Below are 13,100 nucleotides of genomic sequence, written 5' to 3' on the forward strand. Positions count from 1 at the left end.
GAATATTTTCCATTGTTCTGGCTTCCTATTACAGCAGACCCACTCCATCATCGTACTTATATTTTCGTTTATCTAATTTGCATATTCAACAGCCTTTAACCCTCTCTTGGGTCGCATCCAAGTACCAGATTGAGCAATCTAATAGCGGACCGCAAATTGTTCATGACTGGCATTGTACGGCATAACACTAAGTACAGTACGATGTGTCGGGTTGGGTGCATATAAGCACATGCACATATGTGTGTGTGCACATACATATCTAAGACACTGTTTTTGCCGTTGGCAATGCGAAACTGCAACAGGGCAGCCTCTGAGTCTGATTCGCCATGAGTTTAGCCGTTGCAGTTGCAGCGCAGCATTTTTTGCATTCAGTTGATCGCGGATCGTGGCTTTGACCAGTTGAACTTCCATTTCCATGGATATCAAAAGGAACTCGCCGAAGTTAGTAACAAGTGCTCAAGGCTGAACAGTCGTTAAATCAGCAGGAACATTTATCTAAGTCACAATTCAATCAGTCAGCGTGAAGTGTGTAATTGCAGCAGCAAGTTTTCAAACAGGAAATAGACTCTGCAAAACCAATTAAAAAAAATGCATAAAAATTATTTGGAAATAGCCAAATAAACTAGCGGGTGTGGCACCACATAAAAGAAGAAAGGATATAAATTTATATCGAATATTGGGTGGAGGATCTGTTGCCACTGAAGCACTTCTCTTTATTAGAGACTCTTTATTATGCCATATGAGAAACTTGAACTCTATTATTATTAAAAAACCATTTATAACCATTAGCTTACATGACAGATTGAGATAAAGCCTTGGAAACAAGTTCTATCAAAATATTTTTGAACCTTGTAATTAATCGTTGGGCGGACACCTCTTAATGGCCCCAGCATTTTGCCTGGTGAACGCCTGCGTCGAGCAAACCAGAGAACTGGTCAAAAGGTCTAGCCAAAAACAATTGGCAGCTAAATTCCGGTCACGATCTTAGCATATATATTTAGACAAAAGCATTTAAGCTGCAAAGTGCAGTCAAGCAACGTTTGCTGCTGCAGTTACTAAATGTATCTCAAGCCTTTGTTTCCACTCGGTTAACTTTGATCTTTTGTGGGGCTTCAGGTGGCGCCGGACCACGATGGCATTTCTGGTCGTGGTGGTGGTGGTGTTGCTGCTGCCTGCATCCAGCGAAGCCGCTGAAATACTGGGCCTGTTTGCACATCCCGGCAAGAGTCACTTTGAGTTCTTTCGACCCATATTCAGGGAGCTAGCTGGGCGCGGCCATAACATCAGCATGTACAGCTACTTTCCGCTGGAACAGCCGCTGGCCAACTACACGGATTATGTGTTCAAAGGATCGCCCTTGCTGACGGACGTCATTGATCTAATGGTGGGCAGGGAGTACAGAGGAGGATCTGCTCAAGTGTACTATACGTTTCACCTTGCAGAAATTTAAAACAACCGAAAGGACGCTGTTGGGTTTGCCCTACAAAATTCCCACCTACTTTATGCTGCACAGCTGGGGCATGCGCTTCTGCCAGTCGGCCCTGAACTCGCCCCTGATTGCCGATTTGCTCAGTTCTCCACTGCGCTACGATCTGATCATCCTGGAGCACTTCGCGAATGACTGCATGACGGCAGTGGCGCATCTGCTGAACGCCCCAGTGGTGGCTCTCAGCACCTGTGCCATCATGCCGTGGCACTACCAGCGCATGGGTACGCCCCACATCAACGCGATTATGCCCATGAACTTTCTGACCTACTCGGACGAGATGGGGCTGATCGATCGCCTCAATAACTTCATCCATTTCCACACAGTCAACACGTTGTACGAGTGAGTAGCGACTGACCCACATACCTATCTCCCAGTTATCGCCACTTTCTCGCTGGACCACAGATGGATTACCCAACCGGCGACCGATGCATTGATAAGCCAGAGATTCGGCTTCGGTCTGCCGTCCGTCAATGAGATTGTGAAGAACACCAGCCTGATGCTGATTAACCAGCACTACGCCCTGACTGGCATCAGTCCCTATGCTCCGAATGTTGTGGAAGTTGGCGGACTGCAAATTGGTCCACAGAAACCACTGCCAGAGGTGGGTTGGATAAACCCATTCAAAGATGTCTCACCTGTCATGCCCCTCTTTCAGCACCTAGAAAAGTTAATGGAGGATTCCCTGAGTGGTGTCATTTACATCAGTTGGGGCTCCATGGTCGATCCCACCACGCTGCCGATTGAGAAGCGTCGAGCGCTGTTCAAGAGCATTGCCCACATGAAGGACTACACATTTCTGATACGCTGGAAGAGTGACAAACCGCTGGCACAGGACAAGCCCAGCAATCTGTTCACCTTCGATTGGCTGCCGCAACGGGATCTGCTGTGCCATCCCCGGGTCAAGGCATTCATCTCGCACGCCGGTCTCCTGGGCACCACGGAGGCGGTGCACTGCGGCGTTCCCATGCTGGTGACGCCCTTCTTTGGGGATCAGTTCCTCAATGCCGGCGCACTGGCACAGCGTGGCTTCGGTGTCATTGTTCACTTTGGCGACTTCGATGAGCAACACATAACCAGCGGACTTCAAAAGATACTCGAGAAAGAGTAAGTGATCCTCCTGGGTCTCGCATTTCTAAATATCCAACTCGACTATATATATTTACAGATTCGCCGACAAGGTTCGACGCTCGGCAAAGGCCTTCCGGGAACGTCCGCAGTCCCCGCTGGAGCTGGCCACTTGGTGGATCGAACATGTCATCGATACACGCGGTGCCCCAATGCTTGAAAACAGAGCCCGGCATATCAATTGGTTCGTCTACAACTCCATTGATGTTTATCTGTGCTGTTTGGCAATTATTGGATTACCTTTGTTCGCCATCTGGCAGTTGGTGCGACTTTTGCGGCTAACTTTGGGCTTGATGAATGCTACGAAAAACCAGAAAACAAAGGTGCAATAAAGTACTTGAAGAAAAATATTTATGTCTACATGTATATATACACGTGTGTTTGGAATAGGTTTTGTTTCAGTCTCAGTTTAAGTGGAGTCAAATTGACCTTTATTGAGTATTAATTGATAAATATCATTTTAATTGGAATTTTAATTCCAGCTTGTTTTCTTTGAAGCATGTAAGACCTCGTTGAACATCTTTGGCAGAAAAACACTTTTCTATGGCATAATTTTGCTCCACGCCAACCCTTACAATATTCAATGTCTCACAGTCAATATATTTAACACTTTCACTTTCCAAGCGTAAAGTAATAAATCATTCTTAATCTATTAAATTGTTAGGTACTACGAGTGTAACCGTTATGTGATCTTTTGGAGTACCTCAAAACACACAAGAAGCAAAACAAAAGAAACACAAAGAGAAAAGCTTTCACATTAAATATTTAAGGGGTTCAGTGTACCGCAATTTACATTTGAGAATAAATAGATTTCAGTTGTCAAGCTTTGCCATAAATAGAAGAACAAGACAATGGGGTAAATGTCATTGAGCTCATTTCCAAATATTTGAATGAAACACTGCGAATAGCTGCAATGAAAACTAAATGCTCTAGATATGAATATTATCTCTTATAAATTGGTGAATTATAGATTAAACATTTTAAAGAATTTGTTTTCAACAGAACAAAATTTTCCAGAAATTGTATTGCAGATTACGACAATCAAATTTGTACATTGATCACTAATAGAACACAAAAAGGAACACTCTTATCTCTGCATATTTTCAAGAACTGAAAATGCCAGACACCTGTATGCACATGCACACATATGTATGTATAAATATACATATATATATAAATGTATCAATAAAGAGAGCATTCAACTACTACGTGAACTACAGTTATAGTCACAAAACTTCTACTGTGTATGCGTCCTTCAGGTACTAAGCTCTCTCTCTGTCTCTCTCTTCCACATAACGAACACAAAAATGTGACAAACAATCCCCAGTCTCGTCTCGACTAAGTGTAAACATTTGAACTGTAATCATTGAGAGTAGCGCCTGGCGGCGAACATGTGAGCAAGTAATGACTGATAAACAATCGTCAGTCTATCTTCAATGATGTAGCGTTTAATTTGCTTTCACTGTCGCTAGTCTCGTGCTCAAGGTGCTCCCGTTCTCCCTCTCTCTCATTCAAGCTCTCCTGTTGGCACGTTCTCCTGTTGTACAATTGTGTAGCTCTCCATCGTATAGTATTTGCTGTAAAAAGAGAGAGACAGCAAAGCTTCCGCCAAAGACAGCGACGACGACGACGCACAATATTCGGTTCGGTTTGGATCGGATCGCTGACAGAGCGCACTTTTCGTTTTGCTTTTCGTGCATTGACCGAGCTTTCGTTTTGGCTTCCCCATCCATACTTCCCTCCTCCCGCCATAGACTGAACTACACTGCATTGCTTCCCGTTCTGTCAGTCGCTCGCCGACAGCCAAACAAGTAAGTGCATTGATCTCTCTCAGAAGAAAGAAGGAGCTGAGTGGCCATGCGGCATGGAACTCTCCTTTGGTTATTGTGTGTGTGTGTATCTAGTGATACAGTTCCAGTAAAAGTGTGATTGATTTTTGGAGCAAACGTAGCCGTAAATAAAACGTGTAAATCGCGGAACACAATTTTAATTAACGACCCACCGAGACTGTGATGCAATGGGCTTTTGTTGTGTTTTCTTTTTGTGCTTTCCCCCGAGCATTCTTTACATAATTTTCTTTACAACAATTCTTCGCATTCGTATTCGTGTCATGCACTTAGTACAAGGTCAGACGAAAATACAGAACATCAGCTCCCCCCCGCCAGCGCCCAGCCAATACCCCAAAAGGCAACAAGTGTTTTTATTTTTTTCTGCGTCGATATTTAAAACTTTTACGTTCTCCTTTTATTTATTTGTAATTATTCATAGAGACATGTGGTCGTCGCTGCTTGCCTTAGCACTGCTATGCCTGACCCTGGCCCATACGGGGCTCGAGGTCAATGCCGGTGCCCCGTTGAAGGTCTTGGGTCTGTTTCCCCATCCCGGCGTCAGTCACTTCCACTTCTTTCATCCCATTATGCGTAGCCTGGCCGAGGCGGGACATGACGTCAGTGTGGTGTCCCATTTTCCGGACAAAAATCCGGTTGCGCGGTACAAGGATTATCCACTGACAGGCATTGAAAAGCTCACAAACAGCGTGGATCTAAAGGTGGGTTAGAGAGCAAGGAAGTTCCGATTTGATTGATAATTTTGGGGTTTGGTTTTCCTTTTTTAGATGTTTGAGAAACGCACCTTCTACAGTCACTTCCAAGAGTTCTTTCTGCTGTACGACTGGGGCAGGCAGGCCTGCAACTTTACACTCCGCTCTAACGCACTGCAGCAGATCCTTAAACGCAGGCAGGGCTACTTCGATGTGATCATTATGGAGCAGTTCAACACGGACTGCATGATGGGAGTGGCTTACCAGCTGCAGGCGCCAGTGATTGCGTTGAGCAGCTGTGTCATGATGCCCTGGCACTACGAGCGAATGGGTGCACCCATAATACCCTCCCACATACCCAATCTGTTCATGGCTCAGTCGCAGGACATGAACTTTGCAGGACGACTGGCCAATTGGTTCAGTTTCCACGCACTCAACTGGATGTACAAGTAGGTGGACAGTGAAGATATTTACTCGAGAAAGGCATTGACAATTTCTTCTTTCAGATTACTCTCCGTACCCGCTGCCGATAAGTTGGTGCAATACAAATTCGGCCACACGCTGCCCTCCGTGGGTGAACTGGCCAAGAATACCTCTCTGTTCTTCGTGAATCAACACTACTCGCTGAGTGGACCGAAGCCACTGCCACCCAATGTGATCGAGTTGGGCGGCATACACATACAACAGGCAAAGCCTTTGCCCGCGGATCTGCAGCGCATTCTGGACAACGCCGAGCATGGGGTGATCCTCATCAGCTGGGGCTCCATGATACGCGCCAATTCCCTGTCCAGTGCCAAGCGGGATGGCATCGTACGCGCCGCTGCACGCCTCAAGCAGCAAATCATCTGGAAGTGGGAGAACGAGACGCTGCCGAATAAGCCCGCCAATATGCACATCATGAAGTGGCTGCCACAGCGCGATATTCTGTGCCATCCCAATGTCAAGGTCTTCATGTCCCACGGCGGTCTCATGGGCACCTCGGAGGCAGCCTACTGCGGCGTGCCCGTGGTGGCCACACCCATGTACGGCGATCAGTTTGTTAACTCAGCCGCTTTGGTTCAGCGTGGAATGGCCACGATCCTGAACTACGAGGACATTGGGGAGAACAGCGTGATGCGTGCCTTGAAAAAGGCGTTAGATAAAAAGTGAGTGCAGTCCCAATGGTGTTCTCTGTGTCTTCTAACTAGATCTCTCCTTCCTCTTAGATACTACGATGCTGCCAAACTCGTCTCCCACTCGTACAATCACCGCCCGAAGCAGGCTATTCAGACGGCCATCTGGTGGGTGGAACATATTGCCCATAGCCACGGTGATCCCCTGATCCAACCCAGCGCCGTGCACATGTCCCGCTTCGTCTACTATTCCCTCGATTGCTATGTGGTTGTGGTTCTTATTCTGGCCATTGTTATCGGCAGTTGGGTGTCCCTCATCCGACGCTGCTGCGGTTCCAAAACTGCCGCCAAGCCAAAAAAGGACTAGTGGGTGGAGAGTCCACCAATCGTCTCTTGTTTTTGTGATATTTTATATGTTCTTGTGTAAGAGAATTTTAGACGCTTCCTGATCAAGGATTTCAATTGTAGTTGTAACGTAATCGTAGATCAAACTAAAAACAAATTAATTGTTTAATAAAATTTGAATATTTCTATCTATATTTCCTGATAATTATTGCCTTTGCCGCTGCACCAAAAAGATCGGAACTTAGACAGCTAATAATCTCTTCCAGTGTGGCTTAGCAATATTCAGCTTATTTTTAATATTTAATAAGATCTTTAATCGTTAATCCCAGGAAGCATTCATCTAGATTAAATATTCTTTCAGAAATGTTACCCCCTCCAAAAGAGAATCCCTACGCCCATGTCACGATTATGACATATACTTTTTGGACATTGACTGTCTCTATCAGCCATAAACTACCGAAAGAGAGAATCAGGTAAAGAAATTTCTCTTTTCTAGCGTTCCCTTTTATGACAACACTCTCGGCTGCCTCAGTTCATGTTCTACTTTTGCCAGCGACGGATCGCTCTCTGTGTATATTTTTGTTTGCTAATTACAGATGTAAATAGATGAGTAGTAATATTTAATTGTTAATTATAGATGTGCAACTGAGGCACAAACAAAATCAAAATGTATACCTAATCAAGATGAAAATCACAAAAATCTTTAGAATCCGCAGTTGAAAATGATTGCCAAGCAGAGAAACAAGTGCCTATCGCTGCTGCTGGTGATATCCCTAACAGGTACGGTCAGTTCTTTGAAGATCTTGGGCATGTTTGCCCATCCGGCAATCAGCCACTTCAAATTCTTTCATCCGATTATGCGCGGACTGGCCGAGGCGGGGCACAGTGTGGATGTGGTGAGTCCCTTTCCGGATAAGGCACCGCCCGCTGGCTATACGGATTATAAGCTGCCATCATCCAATCTGTCGGATATGATACCAATGACAGTAAGTCCCAAGTCCTAAATATCTTATAAATCAAAGTCTTATAAAGGTTTTTCTTAACTTAGGAATTCGAGCGGCCTTTGCCATTTCTTTTCCACTACGCAGAGTTCTATATGCTCTACGCCGCAGGGAAGGATGCCTGCAACACCACCCTCCATAGTGAGGCATTGGCCACTATCCTGAAGCATCCTCCTGGCTACTATGATGTCATCCTGATGGAATACTTCAACACGGATTGCCTGATGAGTGTGGCGCATGTGCTGCAGGCGCCAGTGATTGGCATGAGCAGCTGTGCCCTGATGCCTTGGCACTATGAGCGGATGGGTGCTCCATTGATCCCTTCCTACATATCGGCGCTCTTCATGGGCAAATCCCAGCAAATGTCGTTTGCCGGTCGATTGGGCAACTGGATCACAGTTCATTCGATTAATTTGCTCTACAAAATGTTCAGCTATTCCGCTGCCGATGCCTTGGTGCGCCAGAAATTCGGCCCTGGACTGCCATCCACCCGAGAGATGGTGCGGAATACCTCGCTGATGCTACTCAATCAGCACTTTTCGCTGAGTGGACCCAAGCCCCTACCGCCGAACATAATCGAAGTGGGCGGAGTGCATCTGCAGCCGGCCAATCCCTTGCCCGCTGATCTCCAGCAGCTGCTCGATAAGGCCACCAAGGGCGTCGTCCTCATCAGTTGGGGCTCTCAGCTGCGCGCCAGTTCGTTGTCCGAGGCGAAGCGGGATGCCATGGTGCGTGCCATTGCTCGCCTGGAGCAGCTGGTCATCTGGAAGTGGGAGAACGAGACGCTGCCCAACAAGCCCGAAAATCTTCACATCATGAAGTGGCTGCCACAGCGCGATCTATTCGCCCATCCCAATGTCAAGTTGTTCCTGTCGCACGGCGGCCTCATGGGCACCTCGGAGGCGGTGTCCAGCGGCGTACCCATGGTGGGCATGCCCATGTATGGCGATCAGTCGCTGAACATCGAATCTCTGGTGCAGCGGGGCATGGCCCTGCGTTTGGACTTCCATAAGCTCAGCGAGCAGACAATCTACGAGACGATTACTAGAGCCTTGGATCCCGCCTTCAAGGTCAACGCTCTGGCCGTGGCCTCTGCGTACAACAATCGCGTGCAGCAGCCGCTGGAGACGGCCATTTGGTGGGTGGAGCATGTGGCGGAGACCAAAGGCGCACCGCTCGTTCAACCGAGCGCTGTTCATCTGTCCCGCTTCGTCTACTACTCGCTGGATGTCTACTTGCTGGTGATCTCTGTCCTACTTCTGCTGTTCTTTGGCTGCTTAAGATTACGTCGGATTTGTAAGCGTCAGGCGGTAACCAAGCTGAAACGCCAGTGAAATCTTATCTGCGAGTAGATTATAGATTATAAATTGATTGTGGCATTACGATTATAAAAGACGAACAGTTCACGTTTAATAGTTAATATTTTATGTACAAAATCCAATCCTAAATGCCATTTACAACTTGGCATTGGCTGCTCCCGGGAAGCCCAAGCGATACAGAGCCACCACCACAGCGCCACCCAGTCCCAGATTGTGCTGCAGCGCCAGCTTGGCACCGGTCACCTGGCGCTTCTCGGCCAGACCGCGCAGCTGCCAGCACAGCTCAGCGCACTGGGCCAGGCCAGTGGCTCCCAGAGGATGACCCTTGGAGATGAGTCCACCGCTGGGGTTCACCACGAACTTGCCGCCATAAGTGTTGTCTCCGCGATCAATGAACTCGCCAGCCTTGCCCTCGCCGCACAAGCCCAATGCCTCGTAGGTCACCAGCTCGTTGGCGGAGAAGCAATCGTGGAGCTCCACCACCTGCACATCCTGTGGCTTGTAGCCGCTCTTGGCAAACAGACGCTGAGTGGCCAAAGCAGTCATATCGTAGCCAGCGATCTTCATGAGGCTCTTGTCTGCGAATGTGGATGCTGGGTCACTGGCCATTTCCATGCCCACAATCTCCACAGCTTGCTTCTCGAGGCCATGGCGACGCACGAACTGCTCGGAGGCGAGGATGGCAGCACCAGATCCATCGGAGGTGGGGCAGCATTGCAGTTTGGTCAGCACTCCCTCGACCACCTGAGGCGACTTCATAATCTGCTCCAGAGTGTATTCATCGCGGAACTGTGAGTAGCTGGAACCAACAAAGTCCGACAGATAAAACAAACGCGTGTACGGATCGGATCGGTCTCCCGACTGAATGCAGGCAATGGAGTGGACTGTTGATGGCGATGATGATGGTTGGAGGTTCTCGGCGATAAGATAAGCGATTGGCAAAGTGAACTTTCGACTGAACTTACGGATTGTTGACGGAGTGCTTGTGGTTCTTCCAGGCGATCTTGCCAAAGTGTTCGGGCTTGGTGCCATACTTCTTCATGTGTTCCTTGCCAGCATTCCCAAAGATCTGAGCAGCCATGGGTCCAGGTCCAATTTCGGTAAGTTCGCTCATCTCGGTGATGTGACGCTCCATGGGATTGGCACGGTCAAAATACTGTTGGTACATGATTGAGATTATAATAAGTTATTATTGTTCATCTTCCTAACAGGGTGGAAACTACGGTCACTCGGTGCGAGGTAGAAGAGCTTCGGGTCCCGGTCGTGTGTCAGCCTCCACGGTCTGAGCTACTAGACGAACCGGTCCATGTCCCGCGACCTAGGACACCTCGTCAACAACAAGTGTAACATCTGCCCTTACGGCCAGTAAGGGTGGAGTATGTGTCCACGCTGGCCGCAGGTGGAGTCGCCATAGACGTAACCAGTCACCGCCTGCTGCACCTCCTCGTACTTGATGTTGGCATCCTGCAGAGCCTTGGTGATGGCCTCCTTGGCAAAATCCGGATAGCAGACATCAGCACGACGGCCGGGCTTCTCGAACTGCAGTCAGAGAGACACACCAAAATAATGATAAAACAAAAGACAGCACAAAGGTCAAACTTCAGCGGTCGTACCTTGGTCATGCCGACGCCGATAACGTATACTCTTGTCTTGGTCATTTTTCCTGTGTTGTGTGGTGTGTGGTGCCCGCTGAACTGAATAAATTGCGGTGGAATCAACCGTTTGCTTCTTTATATACCCGGCTGATAAGAACGAACAGCTGACGGGAGCACCGTTAATGGAGCTAGAAATTTGAAACTTGCTTGCGCGCTGTTGTTGCTGTTGTTGCATACATCAATGAAATAATGTTTCTAATAAATACAGTACCAATATATTCCATATATCAGGTTATATTATATTACCTATGTATGTATCTCATTTTGGTATTTTCTAAATTTGTTTATTTTAATGATGTGGCAGCCCCACCAAGCACGCCGACACAGCCCTGTTCTTTTGGTCACACATGCACACAGCACCAATCGCACATATGACAGCAAGTGTACGAAATAAGCAATCGAAAACAAAATTTGTTAATAGTTTTAATAGGGAAAAGTAACACCAAACAAGAATAATTATAAGACGAAAACTAAACCGTGCATTCATCTGAAACACATGCATATGTATGTAATTGCACAGCCAGTTAGCTTATCCGTCCGTCTGTGTTCCAGCATTCGGCAATGCTATCTGCATTTTTTAAATATAAACAATAACAGCAAGTAAGTTTTAAAACATAATATCAATTATGTTTCTAACTGTTTTTTTTTCATTTAATAGAAATGTTTCCATGTTTGGTTAAAGGCTGCCCAAGTCATGAGCGTTCATACCAGGTACCTGTTGGAAATCGCAAATTTTGGTTGGCAAACCTGGGAATTCTTTGGGTGAATAGCCGCCATAGGATCTGTGCAAAGCATTTCCGAGAGGAATGCTTTTTGAATCGTGGAAAGCTTCGAGTAGGAAGTCTACCCACGGAAAATCTAGGTAAGCTGTGGCATAAATGTAAGCAATGCATTATTAACTTTATATTTATTTAAATACATTTTAGGTCGTGAGGCATTGTATCAGCCAGAGTTCAGTAGGCATCAAAAACGAAACATAGAACAAATTAAAATGATCAAAAGCAAAGATCCGATGACTGCTGATAGCTTGGAAAAAGAGGCCGGATCCGAATTGGAAACATATTTAATTGAAGATCGGCTGTCCGATGAAGTTGAAGATCTTGCGTCCGATAGCATGGATGCAGATACTCCATCTCAATCCGAACTTATTTTGTATTTGCAACAAAGAAATAACGAGCTGCAAGCAGAGGCAGAATGCCTACGCGCAGAAAATATTAAGCTAAGAAGGGAAAACACATCGTTAAAGAGAAGTTTTGAAATGCATAATTGTTTGTTCGAATAAACACATGTTATTACCCATATTATGCATATACAAATAGTTACAGATGTATGTTCTAAATGTTGGTATTTTAATGATGTGGCATCACTACTTCGGCTCCGAATCAACTCTGTTCATTTTGTAAACACACGCACACAGGCTAAGGAAAACATAAACATTAATATTAAATAAGGAAAAAAGTGATAAACTATTAACTAAGAGTAAGGAAAACCACAACATAAATAATTGTCAATTGAGTGGCACAGGTTTCTGCAGAAGTTGTGCATACATACTTACATATGTATGCAAATACACAGCCAGTCAGTCGATCCATGCGTCTGTGTCCCATCGTTCGACAAAAGTACCTACAGCCCCGCCCACCGAACTGAGCAAATGGATCTTCGCCTCTTTTCGTTATAAATAAACAGGAAATGGATTCAAATAAAACACCCGCAGCTTCGCCAGTGAGCAAGTAAGTTTTACCTAATGTCTAAATGTAACTTATAATTGATTCTTAACGTTTTAGAGAAAAATGGCCATGTTTGGTAAAAGACTGTTCCGGGCATCCGCGCTCATACCAGATCCCGTTAGGAAACAGCAAATTTTGGTACGCTAATCTTGGCATACAAGTAGCGCGAAGGCGCTCTAGGGTCTGCGCAAAACATTTCCTGGAGGAATGTTTGTCGCTAAATCGTCTTCGCATGGGGAGTGTTCCAACTGAAAATTTAGGTAAGTTGCAGGATAAGCGATATTGAATGTGCATTAATTGTATTTTGTTTGTAATTTTAGGCCGTGATCCAGTGTATGTACCTAAATTTAGCAAACATCAAAGAAGAAGCATAAAGAAAGCCAAAACGAAAATAAAAGATCCGTCGGAAAGCTTAGAGAAAGTGAACGAAAAAGATATACAGATTGAAGATCGACTATCCGCTGATGGCTGGGAAGAAGAGGAGGATATATCAGAATTTGACAATTTTATCGTTGAAGATCCACAGTCCGACGGCTCGGAACAAGCCGAAATGGGTGCCTATGACATTGAAGATCATTCACAGTCGGAAATAACATTACAATCAATAAATTCGTATTTAAAGCAGAGAAATAATGAGCTGCAGGCAGAGGCTGAATGTCTACGTTTAGAAAATTCTCAATTAAGAATGGAAAACATTTCCCTAAAACGAAGTTTTGAAATACATAAACGTATGTACGAATAAAGGAATATATATATTTTTTTATTGGTTTGTGTGCCAGAAAATAAAT

General features: G+C 45.8%; 4 protein-coding genes and 1 long non-coding RNA gene across 6 annotated transcripts; 4 read left to right on the top strand and 1 right to left on the bottom strand.

Annotated features, from left to right (window-relative positions):
- The first annotated feature begins 379 nt into the window (after nucleotides 1-379).
- On the top strand, nucleotides 380-2,980 carry LOC117582127 (UDP-glucuronosyltransferase 1-3). The gene is made up of 6 exons (XM_034269709.1): nucleotides 380-441; nucleotides 1,117-1,384; nucleotides 1,443-1,828; nucleotides 1,892-2,090; nucleotides 2,145-2,593; nucleotides 2,655-2,980. Exons 1-6 carry the CDS (start codon nucleotides 416-418, stop codon nucleotides 2,944-2,946), a joined length of 1,620 nt encoding a protein of 539 aa, XP_034125600.1. The 5' UTR covers nucleotides 380-415; the 3' UTR covers nucleotides 2,947-2,980.
- Nucleotides 2,981-4,406: 1,426 nt separating this feature from the next.
- LOC117582128 (2-hydroxyacylsphingosine 1-beta-galactosyltransferase) lies at nucleotides 4,407-6,802 on the top strand. 2 transcript variants are annotated; one of them, XM_034269710.1, is made up of 5 exons: nucleotides 4,407-4,425; nucleotides 4,883-5,162; nucleotides 5,229-5,602; nucleotides 5,660-6,298; nucleotides 6,359-6,802. In XM_034269710.1, exons 2-5 carry the CDS (start codon nucleotides 4,887-4,889, stop codon nucleotides 6,630-6,632), a joined length of 1,563 nt encoding a protein of 520 aa, XP_034125601.1. In that variant the 5' UTR covers nucleotides 4,407-4,425; nucleotides 4,883-4,886; the 3' UTR covers nucleotides 6,633-6,802. The 2 variants fall into 2 exon arrangements, with proteins under 2 accessions (XP_034125601.1, XP_034125602.1); XM_034269711.1 differs by lacking the exon at nucleotides 4,407-4,425 and adding an exon at nucleotides 4,571-4,578.
- A 352-nt stretch (nucleotides 6,803-7,154) lies between these two features.
- On the top strand, nucleotides 7,155-9,024 carry LOC117582126 (UDP-glucuronosyltransferase 2B17). Its single transcript, XM_034269708.1, has 3 exons — nucleotides 7,155-7,208; nucleotides 7,318-7,596; nucleotides 7,659-9,024. The coding sequence occupies exons 2-3, from the start codon at nucleotides 7,333-7,335 to the stop codon at nucleotides 8,943-8,945; spliced, it is 1,551 nt and encodes a 516-aa protein (XP_034125599.1). The 5' UTR covers nucleotides 7,155-7,208; nucleotides 7,318-7,332; the 3' UTR covers nucleotides 8,946-9,024.
- LOC117582211 (non-specific lipid-transfer protein) lies at nucleotides 9,014-10,685 on the bottom strand. Its single transcript, XM_034269819.1, has 4 exons — nucleotides 10,544-10,685; nucleotides 10,291-10,469; nucleotides 9,896-10,111; nucleotides 9,014-9,729 (listed from the first exon to the last, which is right to left on the bottom strand). The coding sequence occupies exons 1-4, from the start codon at nucleotides 10,586-10,588 to the stop codon at nucleotides 9,066-9,068; spliced, it is 1,104 nt and encodes a 367-aa protein (XP_034125710.1). The 5' UTR covers nucleotides 10,589-10,685; the 3' UTR covers nucleotides 9,014-9,065.
- Nucleotides 10,686-10,926: 241 nt separating this feature from the next.
- LOC117582134 lies at nucleotides 10,927-13,072 on the top strand. The gene is made up of 5 exons (XR_004573704.1): nucleotides 10,927-11,185; nucleotides 11,244-11,447; nucleotides 11,512-12,315; nucleotides 12,370-12,572; nucleotides 12,633-13,072. It is a non-coding gene; the product is annotated as an uncharacterized LOC117582134 (long non-coding RNA).
- The last annotated feature ends 28 nt before the right edge of the window (nucleotides 13,073-13,100 follow it).

The sequence above is a fragment of the Drosophila guanche genome, unplaced genomic scaffold (assembly GCF_900245975.1).
Source record: "Drosophila guanche unplaced genomic scaffold, DGUA_6, whole genome shotgun sequence".
Taxonomy (NCBI): Eukaryota; Metazoa; Arthropoda; class Insecta; order Diptera; family Drosophilidae; genus Drosophila; species Drosophila guanche.